The sequence below is a fragment of the Phalacrocorax aristotelis genome, chromosome 2 (assembly GCF_949628215.1).
Source record: "Phalacrocorax aristotelis chromosome 2, bGulAri2.1, whole genome shotgun sequence".
Lineage (NCBI taxonomy): Eukaryota > Metazoa > Chordata > Aves > Suliformes > Phalacrocoracidae > Phalacrocorax > Phalacrocorax aristotelis.
Genome location: NC_134277.1, coordinates 21,798,636 through 21,819,491, shown reverse-complemented (window position 1 = coordinate 21,819,491; position 20,856 = coordinate 21,798,636). Strand labels below are relative to the sequence as shown.

The following is a 20,856-nucleotide window of genomic DNA, read 5'->3' as shown; positions in this document are numbered from 1 at the left end:
GGAAACCGCCCTGAAAGAGAAGGAGAACTTGTTCGTCCCCGCCTGCCTCCCCGCCGCTCCCACGTCCTCTCCCGCAGCGCATCCGCTCGCCCTCCAGGTCCTGCGCCCCCCCGGGGCACCGGGCTGACCCGCCGGCTCCGGCTGGAAGATTTCCCCTCTCGTTTCCCGTGGAGGGGTTTTGTTGGTAGCGGCGTACCGGCGGGAGGCTCCGTCCCTAAAGCACCCTGCCTCACCCTGCGGGGGAAGGGAGCTGGGTGGGGGCAAGCCAGGAAGGGAGGATCTCAGTGGCTCTCCTAAAATCTATCAGCAGGCGGCGAAAAGGGAAGAGTTTGGCACTTGAAGGCGAGGCTGGGCTTGTTTTCCCCAGCGGTGATGCCGCTGGACTGAGAGCGGCGCGGCCGTGCAAGTTGGGGGGGACAGAGCCCCCTCCCCGCCACCCCCCAGACCCGGTCCAGCGCCTTCAGCCCTGGTGGCTCGTCCCTGCCGCCCCGCTAAATGAGTGCCGGTCCGAGGACAGGGCGACTCAGCGCCTGCTAGAGCTGCTCTTCGCCGCCCCCCCGGACTTCCTACCCCCGACGAGGAGCGGCGCACACCCCGCACCCGGAGAGTTGTCTCGGCAGGCTCCGTGCTATGGCGAGGCTGCGGAGAAGCAAACTAGCCGCTGGATTTCTATTACTTTTCCAGTGCCTGAGCGAGCGCTGCCAGCTCGCCGGCGGGGAGACGCCGAGGCAGAGCCGCGGTAAGCGAGGCCGGTACCTGCCGGCGGGCGGGGCCGGCCCGGGCAGCGCCGCGGAGCCCGGGGCAGCGCGGCCGGGCCGGGGAGGGCCAGGGTCAGGGGGCCGCGCCGCCCCGCCGCAGCACCGGCACGGCGGGGGTCCGCGGCCGCGCCCCCGGAGAGGGCGAACGCCGTTTGGGGGCCGGCTCCCCCTGGTCCCGAGGGAGGCCGGGGCGGCCGCCGTCCCGGCTTTCCGCACCTTCCTCCCCCGGCTTCTTCGGGAAGAGGTCTCCATTACTTCATTTATTTATTTTAATGAGAATTGGAGACTTTCCTCCTTTAATACATCTGCCCCACCACCACCGAGAGCCGGTGCTGATCCCCTCCGCAGCCCCTTCGCGGGGTCCCCGGAGCCTCTTTCCCAGCCATGTATGAGACGCCCCCGAAGGCGAAGGGTTCCCACTCAAGCGCCGGGAAGAGAGGGACGGAGACGCCGGCTCCCCCGGGCAGCGGGGCGCGGCGGGCCGGGGCGCCCCGCAGCCTCCCCCCGCCCGCGGCGGGGCTCCGCCGCTCTCCCGGCAGCGAGCCGTGGAAGGGAAGGCAAAGTTTCCCTGCAGATCCTGCCTGGGAGAGCTAGCGGGCACTCTCCTTCCCCGCGGAAGTCGGTAGCTTGCAGCCTTCCCTGGGAACCAGGCGTTGAGAGAAGGAGCAAAATAATGGAAGAAGCCCCACGGGGCTGTGGGACCTGGTCCTTAGGAGCGAGAGGGTCGCTCTATTGACTAAGTTTGCTTGTGATAGTATTGGGGTCCTCTTGTCAGCCCTTCTCGGAGGCACCTGTTAATGCGTGACACACGGCACCTGTAGCGCTTTGTCTCGGGCCACTGTTTCCCACAGTGCGGGGTTCTCTTTAGATCACTAAAGCCTTCTGTATCCCGCATTCCTGTGCTGTGGAGGGGAAAGCTGCTAAAGGAAAGTTTAGTGTATTTGCAGATAGATACTGAAGGAACAAGTGAGGAAAGTCGTGGGTTTTGTGTGCCAGGGGACCTTGCTGCAGCAGCAGCTTCTAGTTTACAGATATTTTTAAAACCTGAGCCTTTATATTTGAAATACCAGCCAGATTATCATCAGATGAAACATGTCAGCTGGCCTCCCTGGTGCAACAGAATTGCTCCTTCTTCCTTTTCTAAAAGGTCTGATAGAAATGTAAAGAGTTTTGTGGTCACAGTGTAACTGACCCGAACAAGAGAGACTGGGGAGTTATTTGAAAAGTCCAGTGAGATTACGTGCCAGACTGAGCGGGGATTTTCCCAGGCAGGGGCCTGCCCCTGGGTTTGGGAATTGCTAAATGACAAGGTAGCTCAGCAGGTTGCTGGGGCTCACATGTCACTTGAGGCCAAAGGGAAAAAGCGGGAGGAGACTTTTCATGTACTGCTGCAAAATTCATGCTGCTGCTCCTAGGGCTTTAGGCAACAAATGTTGGTATTTGTTAACGTCAGTTATAAGGAAAAATAAGGTGTGGTGGTGAGATTAGAAAACAAAAATGACTACATAGTGTGGCAGGGGACTGAGCTCACAAAGTCCATTAATCTTCCAGCCGTTGTATCTGGAAAAGAAAATGTCAGTGCTGACTAAATGAAATATATTTTATCAGTGGGCAAATAATTACTGCACATCACCGATTTAGGCTGTTAAATTGTAATAGTCCTGTCTGTACCAGGAGGTGCTATAGAAGATACACCCACAGCTTGATTATCCGTAAATCATTTATTAATCTCTTGTGTCTTACTGAATGTGATATGAGGTATCAAGGAGTTTATAGTCAGGCAAATATTGTTTTGAAATCTAATACATTCTGAAGAAAATACACTAAGCGGTTGTGTTCTTCAACTAGTAAGATGGACAATCTGGTGTCAGTTTTGACAGCTAGATGTTTATAACCTTGGCATCTTTTCCTTCCCTCTTGGTTAAAAAGACTGTATTATGACAGCAATAATTAAATGTCAGTAACATAATTAGAGTTGTATTTAACATGTATTCATCATTCCTCTTTTTTTTTTGTTTTTAATACTGCTCTTCTTTGGGAAAAAAAATGCAGTGAGGGACTGTGTCTAATCAGTAAAAAGAGGATAATTATTATGTAAAGCCAGGGAAATTCAACTTCAGTCTCTGCTCTGTTTACAACTGCTGTTTCAAAGTTTTACTCTATTTATTATCTACTGCATACCTCAGATAGCTCGGATAAAACCTTTGAAGAATTACAGTAAAAAATAAATCTTTGAAGTAGCTGCTGTTTTGACGTATTCTTTGAATACTCAGTAGCAAAACACCTTCTTGAAACTAATGAAATAAACAGTAGCAAGAAATGCAAACATTTAGTATGCCCTGGCAGAGCTGGAGCCGGGGGAGGGTTTCTGAGGATGTTATCAAAGGGATATGCCGTGATTCCAACAGAGACAGAAAAATATGCACAGACATTTTTTGCCAGCTCCTCAGAATTACCTTGCTGGCTAAAATCAGGTCAGATCAATTCAAGTCAAATCAATTTCTAGGCATGCTGGAATTTGTCTGGCTACCTCTGGATGTTTTCAATATCCAGATTTTTGTGAGCAAGGTGTGAGGCTGCGCTGGTGGGAGCGGGGCTGTCCCCGCTAGAGGGCACAGCGTCAGCCGGCCAGATGCGTCTCTTCTCCAGGAGTGCTCCATCCATCCTTCCCTCTGCCTGGTCAGAGCTTCATTTTTGCTGACAAAAAATGCTATATATCAAGGATGAAGGTTCTTAAACATAAGGTTTGTGTGCATGTGTGCTTCACAGTAACCAAACAGAATACGACGTGCATTTAGTGAACTGGAGCAAATGGTCTTTTGAAAGCTCACGCAATGATTAAGGTTCCCAGTTGTGAGGGCTCGCTGCTTGTTGAAGTGTTGCCACAAGAAGCCTTGAAAATGTTACATTCTTTTGCAAACACCATCAGTCAGAATTAGGAGGCTGTTATTGTAATTTCTCTTCTGTCAAAACATATTCCAGAATCCTGGCATAATTTATATTCATCGGACTGCAGCTGTCTCCAGGCATCAGCATTCAGAGAGGGGTAGAATTATTTTTATGGGATAAACTACTATTAAGCAGAGTTTATCTAGCATTTATCTACTGTGGAAAGAGTCACATTTGCTGTTATCTACTGCTGAGAGAGTCACATTTTCTGTATTGCCCGAGCTTTACTCTGTTTAAAAAAAGAAAACAACTGAAACCAAACTTTAATCATTACACATTTGAACCTTAAGCCTTTACCTTAGAAGTATCAAAAGAAATGCAATATTAGATAACATGTGTGTCAGGTATTTTTTTCTCTTTGCATTCAAAATTACTTTTTTTTCTTGTACGTGATATTTAAATGAGGACGATTGGGTTAGAGGATTCCAGTGACATTTAAGAGTAAATCCTATTTATGTATCATGGGTATTTTACTAAGAATAAGAATTCGTTCCTGGTTCTTACTTTTATTTTTTGTGCTTTTTGTCATTGTCATTTCCTCTGAAAGAGTGGTTTGAAATATTACTAGTAAACAGTGGGTAAATTAAGACTATGATAAGGTTGACTGAGGTATTAAATTCAGTTTCGCAGAAACTCATTTCCACAAATTTAGACTAAGATCGATACTCATAGTTCACTGAAGGTTTAAAAACCTCTTGGGGAAAACACTGGTTTTGTTTGGCTGTAAATATTCTTCTTCAGAGTTTACATCCTCACACAGGCACTTAAAACCCAGCAAATACTTGAGTCGGATGCTAGGTTTTTTCTGACACTTAACTTGGAGCTGATGATAAATTATAGGGAAACCAGCTCTCTACACTGTAAACAAATGTAGAAAATGAGGAAAAGGTCTGTATAGTTTGAAATGTTCTTTTGTTCTGAGCAACAATTTATTAGCAATACATACAGGCCATTCAAAGCAAAATGCTGGGACAACATCTGCTGTCTTGCTGAATATCAGATTCCTCAAAAAAAGTTTGCTGTTGAAAAGGGCTGTTTCCTTTAGGGGAAGACATTCCTGAGACCATGAAGGAGGTAGATGAGGGAATTCATAATGTCAGGTGATAAGACACCCACTGAGGAAAATAGTCACAGGCCTATGGTGAGTTAGCATTTTCATTAAGGACTTTTCAGCGTATTTTTGGTGGAGCAGTGCTGCAGGTCCCTGCACCTGGACAGACCTCAGGAGATGGAGGTTGGGACCTGAAGCGCATGTTTCCTGCAGGACTACTGTGCAGTGATGCCTGGAAAGTTGCTTTGCTTTGAATTAGGCTAAAGACCGCTATCACACAAAAAACATGCTCAGTTGACTCTTACTGGTTTTCTCCAAAAAGTAAATAAAAGTTTCTTATTAAAAGAAATAAAAATTAAAGCATCATTTGTCTCTGTTTGTGATAAAAGTTGCTGTGGTTTTGTTGGGCTGTCAAAGTACTGAGCAATTCCGCTGCTGGTAACCTTGAAAGCACTGGCAAAAAGAAAGCTCTATAGCAGCCCCAGTTTCCAAACGTACCGAGGCCACAGTCTTGTAGACTGAGAACATAGCTGGGGTAACTGGTGTGAGTGTATTTTGAATTCCTGGTGTGGCTCATGCTTCCTAAGGAAAATGAATACCAACGCAATTTGAGAAGGCAGTAGTTAAGGTAAGCATGTGCGGGGGCTCTCTACAGGGTGAACAAAAGGTAATTTGATGGGAGCATTTCTCATCTAGTCCAAGAAAATGTTGCAAGATTGCCAGAAGTGTGACATTATATCCAACGCTTAGGTTTGATGAGGGCTGAGCTGGGAGTGTTAATGCGGTCCAATTGGCAGATGTCATATTTACTAAACCGGAGAATTGCATAATCACAGCAGGAACTGGAAGAAGCCAGGAGATTATTTTCCATGGAGAAGTATGTAGAGAAGCCATGCTAAGTGCACGTGGGTTTTGTTTTTGTTTGTGGCTTCTGACAAATGAGCATAAAACATTGCCCTGAGGTAATGCTTGTGAGTGCTGGGTGCTGTGTCTCATCATGGAACACTTCCTCCGCTTCCTCCTCTCTTCTTTTTCCTCATCCAACTAATAAACATAGCTTCAATTAGCACTCATTGCTGTCAACATTGAGCAAGCAGTTGTGCTAAATGTCCTTGTAATTCTGGGTTTGAAAGAGCTTGTGCAACATTTTCATCTCCCGCAACTGAAAGGCAGCGTGTAGGAGTGTGTTTTCAAGTTGGATTTGGCCCAACCATTTTGTCTTCTGAAATGGGCACATGGAGCAGGTTCTTAGGCCAGATCCAGGGTCAGGCTTGGTGTTTGAGTGAAACAGAGTTTCAAAAGTAGCAAACATCTTGATGGAATGATACATCAAGAGAAATGTAAGTATTAATATGAAGACAGATACAAGACAAGACATCACAAGAGTGGTGCGTCTGCTCTACTCAGCAATGGTAAGATCCCAACAGGAATATTCCCTTCAGTTTCAAGTACTGCACTTTAAGAAATACGTGGATTAATTGAGGAGTGCCATATGAAGGAATAAAGGAAAGAACACTGCTAGAGAGAATAAAACCAAGAGGTGACATGGTAACAATCTTCAAGTGGAAAAGACTTCCACAGAGAAGAAGGGAATAACTTGTTCTCAACAAGAAGTAACAACTTCAGTTGCAGCAAGGCAGACTTCTAAACGTTAAGGCTAGGGGAGTCGATTATCTCTGAGTAGTCTTCATCACCAAAACAGGTTAGATAAACATATGTCCAAAATGTCATTCTGTCCAGAAAGGCAGCTGTTCCTGCCTTGGAGCAAAGGGCTGGACAATGTGACCTTTCAAGGTCTCCACCCAGCTCTCTTGAATCATTCTGTGTGGGTAGCTTTAAATACAGATTACTTCATATTGAACTCAGCAGCTAGATAAAATACAAGCATGAATTCAAGTCCTCTCTTAGCTCGAGTTCTCTGTCTCTCATTTGTCAATGATATATGTGGTTTTAATGTGATTTTAACGTACACTTTCTGTGGCTGCAGACAAGGTAAAGACATTTAAAATGCTGCTTTAGTTAGAGTTCTTATGAAATAAGGCTTTTAAAATCAGATTTTGTTCTTACTTGGTTAGAACTTCTATCTTTTAATACGAACGCTACCTAGGTTCCATTATAAGCAGATAATTATTTTTTTCTTTAAAGATATTATCATAGTGACTTTTTTGGACTTCAGGCAGTCATTACTTAACCCATGTCATTTTATTGAGTGAAAAATCCTTGACTTCAATAGGGAGAGTTCCACAAATGGAATATATATAAACCTTTCCATTTAACCTATCTCTGGTAACATTTCAAGTATATGTTGTTTCACAGTTGGTGATAGGAGCTCTGGTCCTTTCCTTTATAGATGTAATTGAACTTTGTCAAAGGGCTGCTTATGTTACAGGGGTGCAATGCCATTTATGGTTTTCACTGTAGCTCTCTTAACTGCTGTAATTAGGAGGGCAGATTCTGTTGGAAGTTTCATCTACATTTAGTAGCAGAATAGGATGCAGTGGTTATCCAGTAATAAGCACTTTGAGCCGTATTTTATTTTTTCTTTTATTCAAGCATTATCTCCCCCCCACCCCCACTTTGGTTGTAATGTCAATAGCACAAATATTAAATGGGCAATACTGCATCTGGGCTGAATAATTATAGCTTGCTTATTCACAAGAGTTGTTACTAGGCTGATTGTAAAAGGCAAGTATCATCCATTGTAACTTCAGTGTTTTCTGAAGGGTGAAGTGTTAAAGAGAGGGGAGTTCATCACTGTGCAAGTTCTTCCTTTGACGAGTCAGCAGCTGAACTGAAAGTCCATTGGAAAATGCTGTCTTGGCCTCCATAGAGAATTGGGAGCCAGCATGAGTCTTTATTAATATAGTTGCTCCATGATATTCTCCAGCTGCATGTTTCTGCTTTCTTGTGTGGGTATATGTGACTCTCCTTTTGAATTTGCAAGCCAGACAGTATGCATTTACAATTCAACCTCAGTCACCCTGAGATATAAATCCAGGGGCCTGTTAGGAATCTTTTCATGACAGGACTGGTTGCAGAGTTCCTAGGCTCTCCTCTCCCATTCTTCATCTCCGTGTTGCCATTCCTGCCTGATTTGGAGATTGCTTCCTGCTCACTTGCAGTGTTTCAGTAGTTCCTGTGGCCGTGCTCTAGGTCTGATGGATCAGACCTGCTCTCGTCAGTCAAGTGAGATTTGAAAAAGAGAGAGACAGAAAATACTACAGTTTGGAAGAGGTAGGGGAGGTGAAAATAAAATTATGAGGAAAATGAAGGTAGTAGTTTTAAAGCTCTGAGCATTATAAATACTCTTAGATCAACATAAAAATTCTTGAAAGACAGAACACCGGGCTTCTCTCTAATACTACCAGATGTTATATAGGCCTAATCAAAAAATGTTCAAAGAAACAACTAGTTGAAGTTGGAAAATTATTTCAAAGTTGACATGCTCTTGTCAGATACTTCAACTGGGAAGCGTCAAAGCAAGTAATTTTGAGTTTTTTATTTTAATGATAAAATGTATAATTTCAAATTTTTCATTTTGACTTTTAGAATAAAATTATTATATTAGGATGTATAAGCATATTTGAGAAGCACTTTGTTTTGGAATTTTGTGTGTGTATATGTATATATTTCATTTCATATCCTACAGCAAACATTGACTATTTACTTTTAATCAGAACAAGATTGAAATTTTGACTTAGGGTGGGAAATTAATTTTCTAGTCATCTCTAACTAAGACTTACCCTTGTGGAGAATTTGGCTAAGTATTGTAAGCCCTATAGGAACAGACCATTTTATCTTGTAAAACCTTACTTTTATTTGATGACAAGAAAGGGGGGAATGGCTCACAAAAACAATCATCTTGATCATTCAGTTAGGGTGTTGGTTTTTTTTTTACTTTATAGCATATTTCTCACTCAGGTTGCTTCTTGGTTAATATGATATTCATGAGGCAACTAAATTAAAAGAGAGCACATTTTCCAGATTGCAGCTGCTGTAAAGATAATAGATTTATGGTTTCTTTGCAGTGAAAGCATTTATGGACTAGAAGCTTAGCATTTGGTGTGCTGCAGATACATGACCTCAGTATCAACACAATTTATTACTGGTTCCTATTTAAACATATATATACTGATCTAACTTGTAGTCTCAAAACAAAAAAAAAGGGATAGGGCGAATCACCATTATAGATTATCATCAGTTCTGGTTTCCATTTACTTTTTTTTTCATCTGTTATTCATTTTCTTTAAAAACAGTTTTTATGAATAAAGTATATGTAATGCAACACTTTTTAGTTTCTTATACAAATTATGCAAGACAATAATTGAAATGTGTAGTTCTACACTGTGGAAGTACACAGCTTTTCATGTTTGCATTCAACCACAGAAAACCAAATGGGTCTTTCCCCTATTAAACATCAAGCTAAGAAAAAACATAATTGCTTCCAGTTTTGTTAATATTAATGTATTCACCCTTCCTGAACCTTCTCATTTCACTTCTCATACTGCAAGCTGTTGGAGGCATTTCCATCTTTCCAATGCACAAATAAAATAATCACAACAATAATAGTAGTAGTAGTAAGTTGTCCTAACAATTTCTTTCCCAGGATAGCATAGCTAGAAGGGACCACCAAGTCATCAAGTCTTTCTGTGGGATAAGAAGCCGTTGTGTCATGGATGCCTGTTCCGCATGCCCCCATGTACCACAGGCCATCAGCAATGCTCTTCCCCATAACAGTGGTAATGTTCAGGCACGTGGTAAAATAGCAGCAGCCGCAAGTATAATGTGCCACAGAAGATAATAAGGGCATTGACAACAGTTTAATTTTCTACAATAGCAAAGAATTTTTGATTTTAGTATGCTTTGTTTGAAAGCTTGTCTTTCTCTGTTTTTGCTGAGCCTGTTTTTCTGTTTGTTTTTTGACCAATAATCTTGGCTTTTTCAGCCCTTGCTTTGTTTCATGCATGATTACATGGACATTGCAGAGTTGATAATACTGGTTCTGTTTAATTCAGAGCCATTTTCTAGAATAGCATAAACTACCTGTAAAATGTCTCTTTCTATAGTAAACTTGGTCAGATTGAATAGAGAAAAGGAACTACCATTATCAGCCTCTCGAGCTAGCCATGTATACATCCTGAAAAGAGGTCCAGTGTTTAAAAGGAGGCAGGTTTATACTCTGCCTCAGCTGAGATGCCTGAGGATTAGCAGTTCTGCCATACCAAGGTCAAACTTTGTACTTACTTGTGTTTTATGGTTTTTGGGTTTTTTTTGTGTTTTTTTTTTTTGTTTGTTTGTTTTGGTTTGGTTTGGGTTTTTTTTTGGGGGGGTGGGAGGGGGAGGCTTAAGGGTTGGGTTTTTTGTTGTTTTTTTGGTTTGGTTTGGCAGTGTGGTGTTGTGGGGGTTGTTTTGTTGTTGTTGTCATCGTCGTTGTTTTGTTTTATTACACACACACCCACCCCGGATATGATTTTGTGGTATATCAGCTCCTTGGACTAATTTTAATCCTTTAACACTGTTTATTAATGCAAGCTTGAATCCAGCTTGTGTTCCTAACTTTGTTTAGGTACTCTCTGAGGTTCAAACCCAGACTGATTCCCATCACTTGTCAGCATGTAATTTGTGCGCTTTACTTCACCATTGCTTTTGCAGGCCACAGTTGTCTTACAGCTGTCTCAGTTATTCCCATAATCATCATAGCTATGCACTTTATATTCACTAGTATTCTTATTCTTGGAAGACCTTGTAGAAGTAAGGTAATATCCTAATTTTACAAATAGGAAGGTGGTTTTGAAAACGTGACTGCTTTGCCAAAGTTAAAAATACATCTCTAGTGTCTTGAGATTGTATGAGTTGCTTTTTTCTGCAGCAGCCCAGTTATATTTCCAGTTTCCCCTTGCTTCACCAAATTCAGTTCTGTAATTTCCTTCTTCTTTCTCATCCTTGAATTCCTTAATCTAAGCTTTTAAATCCCAGTCAGATCTTTGATCAAATAACCTGTGTCTATCTGGAAAAAGCAAAACAGATTAGAGTTGACCAAGGGCTCAGATCAGTGCAGAGACAGCAAGGCTTAGTTTGGGACTGCTGTAGATTTTGCCATTTCTGGTGGTGTTGTCACTCAGGCTTGCAACAGGAGAAGGATGTGTCTCTCAGATGTTTATACAACAGATCCCAAACTTGTACATTTTATAGTCTAATGTAATAAGTTTCTTTCCTAAAGTGTGTCTGAAGGATAAATACCGGGTCAGATTTCTGCTGGTTGGCACTTTGACAGTTTGGAAGGACTATGTCCAATCTTTTTGGTTTTGCCATTGAGTTCTTGGAGAGAAGAGGACAATGATGTTTCACAAATGGTAAAATTATTTTCCTGTAATTAAACTTTGGGAATAATAGTCCATATTCAGTAATTACTACTCAGAAGAAAGATTTCCAAAGCAATCAGTTTGCAACACTGCTGACTCATATTCTTTGACTGTTTAAAAAGTTTATCCTCAGAACATAAGCATTTTAACAGGTGAATGCTATTATTTTACTGTACAAATATGATGGCAGCTTTTACTGGGAATGTATCTTCATGAACCTTTAGGCAGAAAGATTATTGACAAATGCTGTATAACACATGTCTTTATACAGAGTCCACATACAATGCTGTGCCTCTGATGCTATAAATCATGCTGAAGTTTCCTGTACAGTAAGTATCTGGCTTAAAACAGAACCGATAGATCTTCTAATACAATCAGTGTTTTTCAGCATCTGCTGTTTTATCACCAATGGTGTTTTTTTTGTTCTGCAGAAATAGCGATAGGTTTGAAAAAAATAAATTAGATTTTAAAAAGCTGTTATTCTTGGCTTGCAAAGTACATGCGTTTCCCCCTTCCCCTTCCCCGCCCCCCCCTTAATTTGAAAAGGAATTTAAATTCTTTTTTTCCAAATCAATAAAACCATCAGTGGGGGAAAAGAAAGCCCAATGCAAAACAACACAACAAAGCAACAACAACAACAAAAACCAAAACCAGACTTTATGCTTTGGAATATTTGGGCTTGCATCCCTAGGCTCCAGTTATGGAAAACTTTCCTTATTATAGAAAACTTTCCTTATTTAGTACTGCACTTGCATTGCTACTGTTGAGTAAACATTTATGCAAGTGGTGTCCTACAGATGGGTGGACTGTAAAAGATGTAGATGTATAAGATTTGTAGATGTTTAAGATTTCTCTGTGATCTTGGAGCTTGGAATTTAGTTGGACCAAAACTCCCAGGCCATTTGCAACAGAGGCAGTAAGTTTTTCAGCATTGTTGCAGATCTTGAAAAAGTTTCTGGAGAGAAGGATCTTTCAGCCTGCAGAAGAGACTGACTGCCACCTCCCTGTATTGTTGTAGTGGGTAACAGCAGAGGACTACAGAGACTAATCTATCCTCTGAAGCATGCATGTTGCATTCCCCTTTAAGAGCTGGGCGTTGGGATTTTTTAATTTTATTTTGTTTTTATGATGTGCCAGACACATTTAGGAGATGCATGAACTAAATATTCGTTTAGGTTTTATTATTTGTCTCCAAGGGACTGAGATGTGGCCTGAGCTTGAGGAGCAATAAGCACATACAGCTGACATCAAATTTAAGTGTAAACACTTATTACATGCTACTTCTTGAATACAAATTTATGGTTTATTGTTCTACCTTTTACACAAACAAAATTGCTGTTAGCATCAAGGAATGACCCAGAGATGTTAATGAATCACATTTTTTCCCCAGGCAGGCATAGATAATAATCTGAAGGTGAGGTCTTCCAGGTAGGAAGTTATGTCCAGCTTCTTCTGCAGAAGTTTACTGTAGTTAGCGTAGGCTGTAAAATAAAAACAATTCTTTTAGCTTTAGCCTTGACCCTCCATGCCTATATTTGAATTTCATTATTTCATCCCTATTCTGCTGTTTTATGACACAGCTTAGTGGGGGTGCATACCAAGCCAGCATTCCTACTGAAATTTTAAAACCCTGTGGCCAGGGATATTGTCCAGTGTTTAGTTATGTCTTGCACCAACACAATTATGTTTTATTGATCATCATAAGTCCACTGCAGTTTTAACTTAATCTCTCTAATTATCTGAGAGTCTTTGAGACTGATGCTGTACAATTGTAGAGCCAGCCAGCTGGCTCTCTTTTTCCAACAATCTCATTCAGACATCTAGGGAAACATTTTTTTCAACTTTTAAGTAGAATTCAAACCCACTTTGAGGTTTTCCGTAAAGTAGGAGAAGGCAGAGAGAGGAAAGATGTATATTCATTATAAAAAGAAAAACAGTTGCTACCCTTGCAAATACCCTGGCACAGCACTTAAAAATGCGACTGAAGTGTGTGCTTGAAGAGAAGTGCATATGTAAAGTCTTCACCAAACTAACTTGTGCTAGAACACACTGGTAGGTGTTGCTAAAATATTTATAGGACCTTTGTATCTATAATTTAATTTAGGAAAAAAGAGGTTAAATTCTGCCCTCACATACTTCAACACAGCCACAGTTTACTCCTATAAGAGCAGTCTGGGTCAATTTGAAATGAGTGTTTAGCCCACAAAGCCTTCCTTCTAATTCTGTACTGTGCTCAACAACCCTTAGTGTATGTGAAATATTGCAGTGTGGGATCTTTGGTCACAGTGCAGCTAGATACCACTTTCCCATGGGCAGTAAGCATGGCTTGTACACTCCTAGGAAAATAATTAATGGGAGTGATTTTTACCTTGGTACCGAAAACATACTGTGTTTCCCAGAGTTATACTCTTTGAAGGTATTTGGGATTTAGAGGTTAGAAGGATCTGTTTGCCTGTTGCTGATGTTTATATTTTCATTATCTGCTTATAATTTGTGATAATGTAATTTGTTTAATTGGAAGGGTAAAGGAAGCGTATTGGCTTTCAGAGTGCTTGAGGCTCTTGAAATGAGAAAAAGAGAAGCAAATATCACAGTGTCCATGCATTGACTATGAGAGCTGTCAGAACGTTTGCTGGGCAGGAATGAAAGGCCTGATTCAGTTCACTCTATACATTTCAGCAGCCGTATTACTTCTGTGGGGCTATTCAGCCTGGAACTCCAGAGGAAATAGATCAAAACATCCATGTTGATTAAAAAAAAAAGGTTACTCTGAGGACAAATATTCTGCTCCTTTAATTTCAATCTGTAGGGAGCCGGAAAGCAGAGATAGGAAAGGGTATATTCAGAAGCTCTGTAGGGAAGCAGTGTCCTTTTAGGGGAAAATGCTGCATTTTCTATTCTAATTCAGTTTCTTTTTCAGTCTTTAAAAAGAAGCTAAAAAATGCAGGAGGTTTTTTTCTCATTCTGTACTGAATATCATAGAAATTAGTAACCATCTGTTGCACAGTTTAAGGTATGTCAGAAACTTCTTAAATATATAGGACAGGTAAACTGGAAAAGGAAGGTTCCCAACCTCTATCTCCCTGCCAGGTGACTGCTCTTATCAATGGCTGCCTTGTAAAAAATATCTGAGGAATGACAAGACTTCTGTCTGGATCTGTGCTGGGCTATGCTTCTAGGCATTCAGGAGCACTGCTTCCTTTTTCGTTCCTGAACACCTGTTTCAGCAAGGCATGGCAGGATAGGGAGAGGACAAGCCAGGAAGGCAGAGTGGGGCCCTTCTGGTCCATAGCACTTCTTCAAAGATCCAGTTGTTTATACACTCCTATAAGCATGCTTTTCTGAGGGAGAAAGTGGAAAAAAAGGAATAATGATGATAAAGATAAGTATAGGCTGAGTTCACTTGGACCTATGGTAATTTTCTGTGTATTTACAGCTGTACTGTGCCAATAGTGGTTTAACTTGTAGCTTGACAGAGTATCCTCTGACCATCATTGTGGCACTGCAGATCACAGCAGGAAGCTCTAAGATATAACCCAAAATAATGGCTTCATTATAAATGGGATGCTGAACATAAATGTGTTCTGCTGTCCTGCGCATCCCTCTGCAATTGTGGGCTGTATTTCCTTAACTTGTTAACTGACATGGTAGATCATTTGTCTTCATTTGCCAAGGCAAATTGCTCCAGTCTTCATCTTTCCCAGGAATCCTAAAACATGTTTCTAGTTCAGAGATGGCCCCCCTCAACTTGCTCGTTTTATCAGTAACAAGGCATCTCTGCTCTTACTCACTTTGGGATTTTGATACCTACCTGCCAAGGTATTAGTAGAAAGTTCATTGAACTATAGCTATTCCTGCTGTTCATATTTATCTAGCCAAATGGCATCTGAAGAATAATAGTCATAATTCTACAAACACATTGAGAAATCCCATGTGCATTTCATGATTTAGAGTCATGTCATGTGCTTTTTCTCTCTCCCATCTCTCTTGATATATACACTGTAATATATTTTACTTAGCATTTGTGGATTTAGAATTGATGGGTTTGAATTTTGAAATAACTATTTATAAGCTTTTCTATAGGTTTCATCATCATCGTGTATTAAAGTACTTTGTAAAGACTGATGGATTTAGCCACAACACTGCCATGTCTAATAACTGCTATTATTTATTTTCATTTTACCAATGGAGCACTGGAGTATTGAATGATTTGCCAAGATCACACACAGCATATTTGGTATAGGCACAAGAAAAAAAATCTCACAGTTCTAATTTGTGTTTTCATGTTTAACCTTCAGAGCAGACACTGTGTATACTTCATAGTGATGGAACTACAGACTTAAAATTGAATATACAAGAGCTACTCACTAAAACACAAGCTGATAGCCTCTTTACAATTTCTGTCAGAACTCCACCATCCTGCCAACAGCTCTTTTACCTTCCATTAAAATATTTGGCAATCCAAGACTGTTTTTTCCTCTCCCTGTTGCTACAAGATACCATTCAGGCTTACTGCTGAGCAGAGCTGCCATCTCTTAGAGTAATTAGGGAATCTGCTTTGCTTCTATGGGAATACTAATATAGATGTTACAAAAAAGAACACCCCCCAAACCTCCTCCCCCCCCCCCCAAACCCCTGCCTCTGTGTGAAGTTATTTAGTTATGGATTGTATTTCTTTGACATTGTAGGTGTTTTTAAAACCTTTCTACAGTTCTGTTCTCATCTTTCTCATCTTTTTAACTTTTAATTTTTCCTTCAATGCTGTGAGCAAGTAGTAGTGGAAGTTATGTGAGGCAGAGATTCGCACTGTCCTGGAGCAAAGACTTGTCAGAGAAGTGGAGGCCTGGAATGGTCTAGGTTTATGTTCAGCAGCTCTTGTGTCTATGGGAAGGAGAAAATTAAGGCCCTAGAAATCTCCTTAGAAGAGGACAAATCTGGAGAAATGTCATAGCCCAAGAAGATTACCAAGACATTTTTCCAAATGCTCCCTTTAGATGCATTTTACTAAGAACAAGTTTTTCTGCCTGCATGTGCAAGGACAAAAGAAAAAGTCTGTCACTTCCTAACATTTCTTCTGACATACATATAAAATGTACCTGGTCTTTCCCTGAATTACACTACATACTCACAGGTAGCAAAAACTGACTTTGTATTGTGACTGAGCTCGGCTTTGAGAACTACCAGCAGCTGAGGTACTCCCAAATTTAAGCTCTGGTGTTAGAAGAACTATATATTCTATAGGATGTGGAACCCAGCAAAACAGTTTTTTGCATTCTTTTCTTGATCTGAAAATTGTGTAGTGTGTAGCTTAGATATAAATACATAAATCATTCATCAGCTCAGTTTAAGTTGAAAAAGATATGCCAAGATGCTGAAGAGTTGTTCCCAAAAAGATGATGACCAAGAAAAGGCAGCCAAATGTGAACTGTTAATTTTTTTGTGCAATATACGCAACTGAGCATTTAATCTAATTTATAGGCCTCTTGCAATATAAATTTAATGACCTGTATGATTTATTTTAAGGCCTGCTATAAATTAAATGCATCAGCTGGATGTTTTTCTTTTCTCTAAAGAACAATTATCTGGTTTGGAAATTTAATCAAGTCATCAAGTAAAATTATCATCTCAATTCTGAAAGGTATACAATTGTCTGAATATTTAGAGCAGATTTATAGGAAAAAAATATTACAAGTTTTCTAATCCTTTGCTTAATAACTTCCATGAAACATGTGCTCTATTTAGCTTGGGATGTCTGGCTTTACAATGACTACAGTACATTTGGAGCCCTCGCAGCAAAACTGAAAACATGAGAATTTAGTTAATAAGATGAAATTAACTTACAGTTACACCATGCAGTTCTGTGACTGTTACTGTACAATTCCCTAAGTACTTCATCTTGGGTATTTAGCCCTGACGTCAATGGGAGCTAAATGCTAAAAATCTCCTTAAGCACTTCTAGATGTACAATATATATGGTTATATTTTGCATTTAATTTGGGCAAGTTTATTTTCTATTCACTTTTAATAATACCAAGTAATGTGGAGGTTTTACAGCTTAGTAAGCCTTTCATTTGGGACGAAGTTGAATTCCAGCCATTTAGTCCTTGAAATCCAAACAGATAAAAAAGACAATAGGCACTCCTGGGACGTGATGACTTCTGATCAGTAGTTTCATGTTCTCGGAGGGCATCTAAATATGTGTTTTTTGAAGGACTCAGCTCTGCAGTTCTCATTGGCCTGGGGGAGGCTTCTGGTCTGGGCAGCACTGAGCAGTGTGCACAAGGGGCAGCCAGGTCTTATCGTCCTGGTTGTTTCCTGCTGCTAAATATTATTTAAGGAAATTTAGAATGTCAAAACTGTGTTGGAAGGATGCAAAATAAATTAGAAATATTTAGAAGGAGCTGTGGGACATTGTAGGTTTATATGTTGATAATATTTATGAACCCATTTTGACTGGTTCCTAGTTGCAAGTCATTTTGCCATCAGTGTGTAACCTCTCATGTACAGATAGAAGCTGGGTGTGTAGGTACATGTATATGTGCTTGTATGAATATATAGACATATTTAAAGACAGGGCTCTATACCAGTTATACAGTAATATTTTTTTTTGTCTTCATTCTTTATTTGCCTATTTATAATCAGTTTTCACAGTCTCTGTAATAGGGATGTTACTTTGAACACTCGGTGTATTCACTTCACAGAGATACCATTCAGTTTACTGTTCTAAGAGGGCATTCCACTCCAAGTTTTGCTTTCGTTTATTGATACAGTGTGATGCATTCAGGAAAGCACAACCCTGTTTATCCTAGCTTAATTACTGTTTTCAATATTTTATCATCTTTTTCATACTCAGTAAAAATCAAAGTGATAAATCAATAGAAACTGGAAGTTTTCAACAGAAAATGCAAACAACATCTATTAATTCTCTTTTCTTGAAGTTTACTTTTACTTTTCAACTTTTCACTTCTACTAGTACCTCATACTGTTTCTAATAGTATCTCATAATGCATTCAAATGAAGTGACTATACAAGGATATCAGGGTTCCTCTGATCAGTTTGTGTTTTTTGCTATTCCTCATACAAGCAACTTCACATACTGATGACCATTCTTCACTGCTATACTTACAGATGTTCGTCTAAATTTGCTTTCCGTACTCTGGCAAAAATCCTAGTGGCTCCAATAACAATTTGCCTGTTAAGGTTTATAGCTGCCTGTGATGGAGCAACCTGGGTCCAGCTGCTCATTGTGGCTGTCTGGTGCCCAAGAGGAAGAAGGTGTGTGAGGCTTGTGGAGCTCTTCAGCCAAGGAGGAAAAAGGGTCCAGAGTGCAGTCCAGTCAACTGACATGTGACACAGCTCTTGGGAGGCAGGTGACTTCATAGAATCATAGAATACTTTGGATTGGAAGGGACCTTTCAAGGTCATCTAGTCCACCCCCCCTGCAATAAGCAGGGACATCTTCAATTAGATCAGGTTGTTCAAAGCCTCGTCCAGCTTGACCTTGAACATCTCCAGGGATGGGGCACCTACTACCTCTCTGGGCAACCTGTTTCAGTGTTTCACCACTCTCACTGTAAAAAATTTCTTCCTCACATGTAGTCTAAATCTACCCGTGTTTGGTTTAAAACCAATACTCCTTGTCCTATCACAAGAGGACCTGCTAAAAGGTTTGTCCCCATCTTTCTTATAAGTCCCCTTTAAGTACTGAAAGGCCACAATGATGTCCTGGAGTCTTCTCTTCTCCAGGCTGAGCAATCCCAACTCTCTCAGCCTGTCTTCATAGGAGAGGTGATCCATCCCTCTGGTCATTTTTGTGGCCCTCCTCTGGAACTGCTCCAACAAGTCCATGTCTTTCCTGTGCTGAGGACCCCAGAGCTGGACGCAGCACTCCAGGTGGGGTCTCACCAGAGCAGAGTAGAGGGGCAGAATCATCTCCCTCGACCTGCTGGCCATGCTGCTTTTGATGCAACCCAGGATACAGTTGGCTTTCTGGGCTGCAAGCGCACATTGTCAGCTCATGTCCAGCTTCTCGTCCACCAGTACCCCCCAAGTCCTTCTCAGCAGGGCTGCTCTCAGTGCTTTCATTCCCCAGCCTGTATTGATACCAGGGGTTGCCCCAACCCAGGTGCAGGACCTTGCACTTGGCCTTGTTGAACCTCATGTGGGTCACATAGGCTCACTTCTCAAGCTTCTCCATGGCCCTCTGGATGGTATCCTGTCTCTCAGACATGTCAGCCACACCGCTCAGCTTGGTGTCATCTGCAAACTTGCTGAGGGTGCACTAGATCCCAGTATGTCATTGATGAAGATATTAAACACTACTAGTCCAAATATGGATGGTTGAGGGACACCAATTGTCACCGGTCTCCATCTCTAAATTGGGTCATTGACCACTACTCTCTGGATGCAACTGTCCAAACAATTCCTTATCCACCAAACAGTTCACCCATCAGATCCATATCTCCCCAATTTAGAGAGAAGGATGTTGTGGGGGACGATGTCAAAGGCCTTACAGAAGTCCAGATAGATGACATCCATAGCTCTTCCCTTGTCCACTGATGTTGTCACTCCATCGTAGAAGGCCACTAGGTTGGTCAGGCAGGACTTGCCCTTGGTGAAGCTATGCTGGCTGCCTCAAATGACTTCCCTGACCTCTGTGTGTCTTAGTGTACCTCCTGGGAAGATCTGTTCCATGATCTTACCAGGCACAGAGGTGAGGCTGACAGGTTGGTAGTTCCCAGAGTCCTCCTTTCTACCCTTTTTTAAAATGGGCACAATGTTTCCCTTCTTCCAGTCCCCAGGGACTTCAGTGACTGCCATGACTTTTCAGATGTCATGGAGAGTGGCTTGGCAACTACATCAGCCCACTCCCTCAGGACTCTGGGATCCATCTCATCAGGTCTCATAGACTTAGATATAAGACGACTTCTCCCTGAGTCTTCTGTCCGTAGCATAACACAGGGCCTTCAAAGGTTGTTAGCATCAGGGCCAAAACTCATGTTGAAACAAAAGCCAAATTATGTGGTATCAATACTGTAGTATGTATTTACTGCTTCAAAACTCTCCATAGGCTGCAGGATCAAGTTTCAAGGGAGAAAATCCCCAACCTACTTATACATCTAATTGGTTTCTCTGTAGCAGGTGGATACGTTTTGTGTTTGGCATGAGTTATATGCTTGGCATATAAAAGCAAATAGCAAGAATAAACTTAAATTAAAACAAGATGATTTGAGTTTACTGCTTTTAAAATACTGTTCTCCTGTTTGGGGAAGCAGGAACTGAAGAGCCTGGGAACGCCTAATGAGTTTTCATAAATAGACCGCATTGGCAGATATGCCTATGTAATTTCCTGCTCTTGAGAGTTTTATGGCCTCTCCAGCCCTGAGTCTCTGTCTTTTACTGTAGCCGCCCATCTGCTGAAGAGAATGAATCTTGCAACAAATAGTTGTAAGTAGCAAAGCAGCTTTGTTGCTCTCCCTCAGCGAACTATTACCAGCTCCCTCAGGATTCTTCATTAGGACACCTGAAGTGATGCATTTTTGAACAGGATTTAATTATAGGTCCAGTGAAACATGAATAAAGAAGGAACTCAGCAGGCCCACGGATGTTAAAGCTATTTATACAAAGCCCTCTGTTGAAAGAGGAGCCTTTTTAAACATAGATACTCAAAAAGATCTCTCATAAGTTTACCCAACAGTTTTAGCAAAGAAATTCCCTACCCTCCTCACCCCATAAT

General features: G+C 41.3%; 1 protein-coding gene across 1 annotated transcript in view; it reads left to right on the top strand.

Moving 5' to 3' along the window:
• The first annotated feature begins 331 nt into the window (after positions 1–331).
• The window catches only part of PLXDC2 (plexin domain containing 2), a 278,669-nt gene continuing 258,144 nt past the window's right edge, over positions 332–20,856 (top strand). The window contains exon 1 of the mRNA XM_075082687.1: positions 332–739. Within this exon, the coding sequence (XP_074938788.1) occupies positions 631–739 (109 nt within the window). The 5' untranslated portion in view covers positions 332–630. The remainder of the gene's footprint in view (positions 740–20,856) is intronic.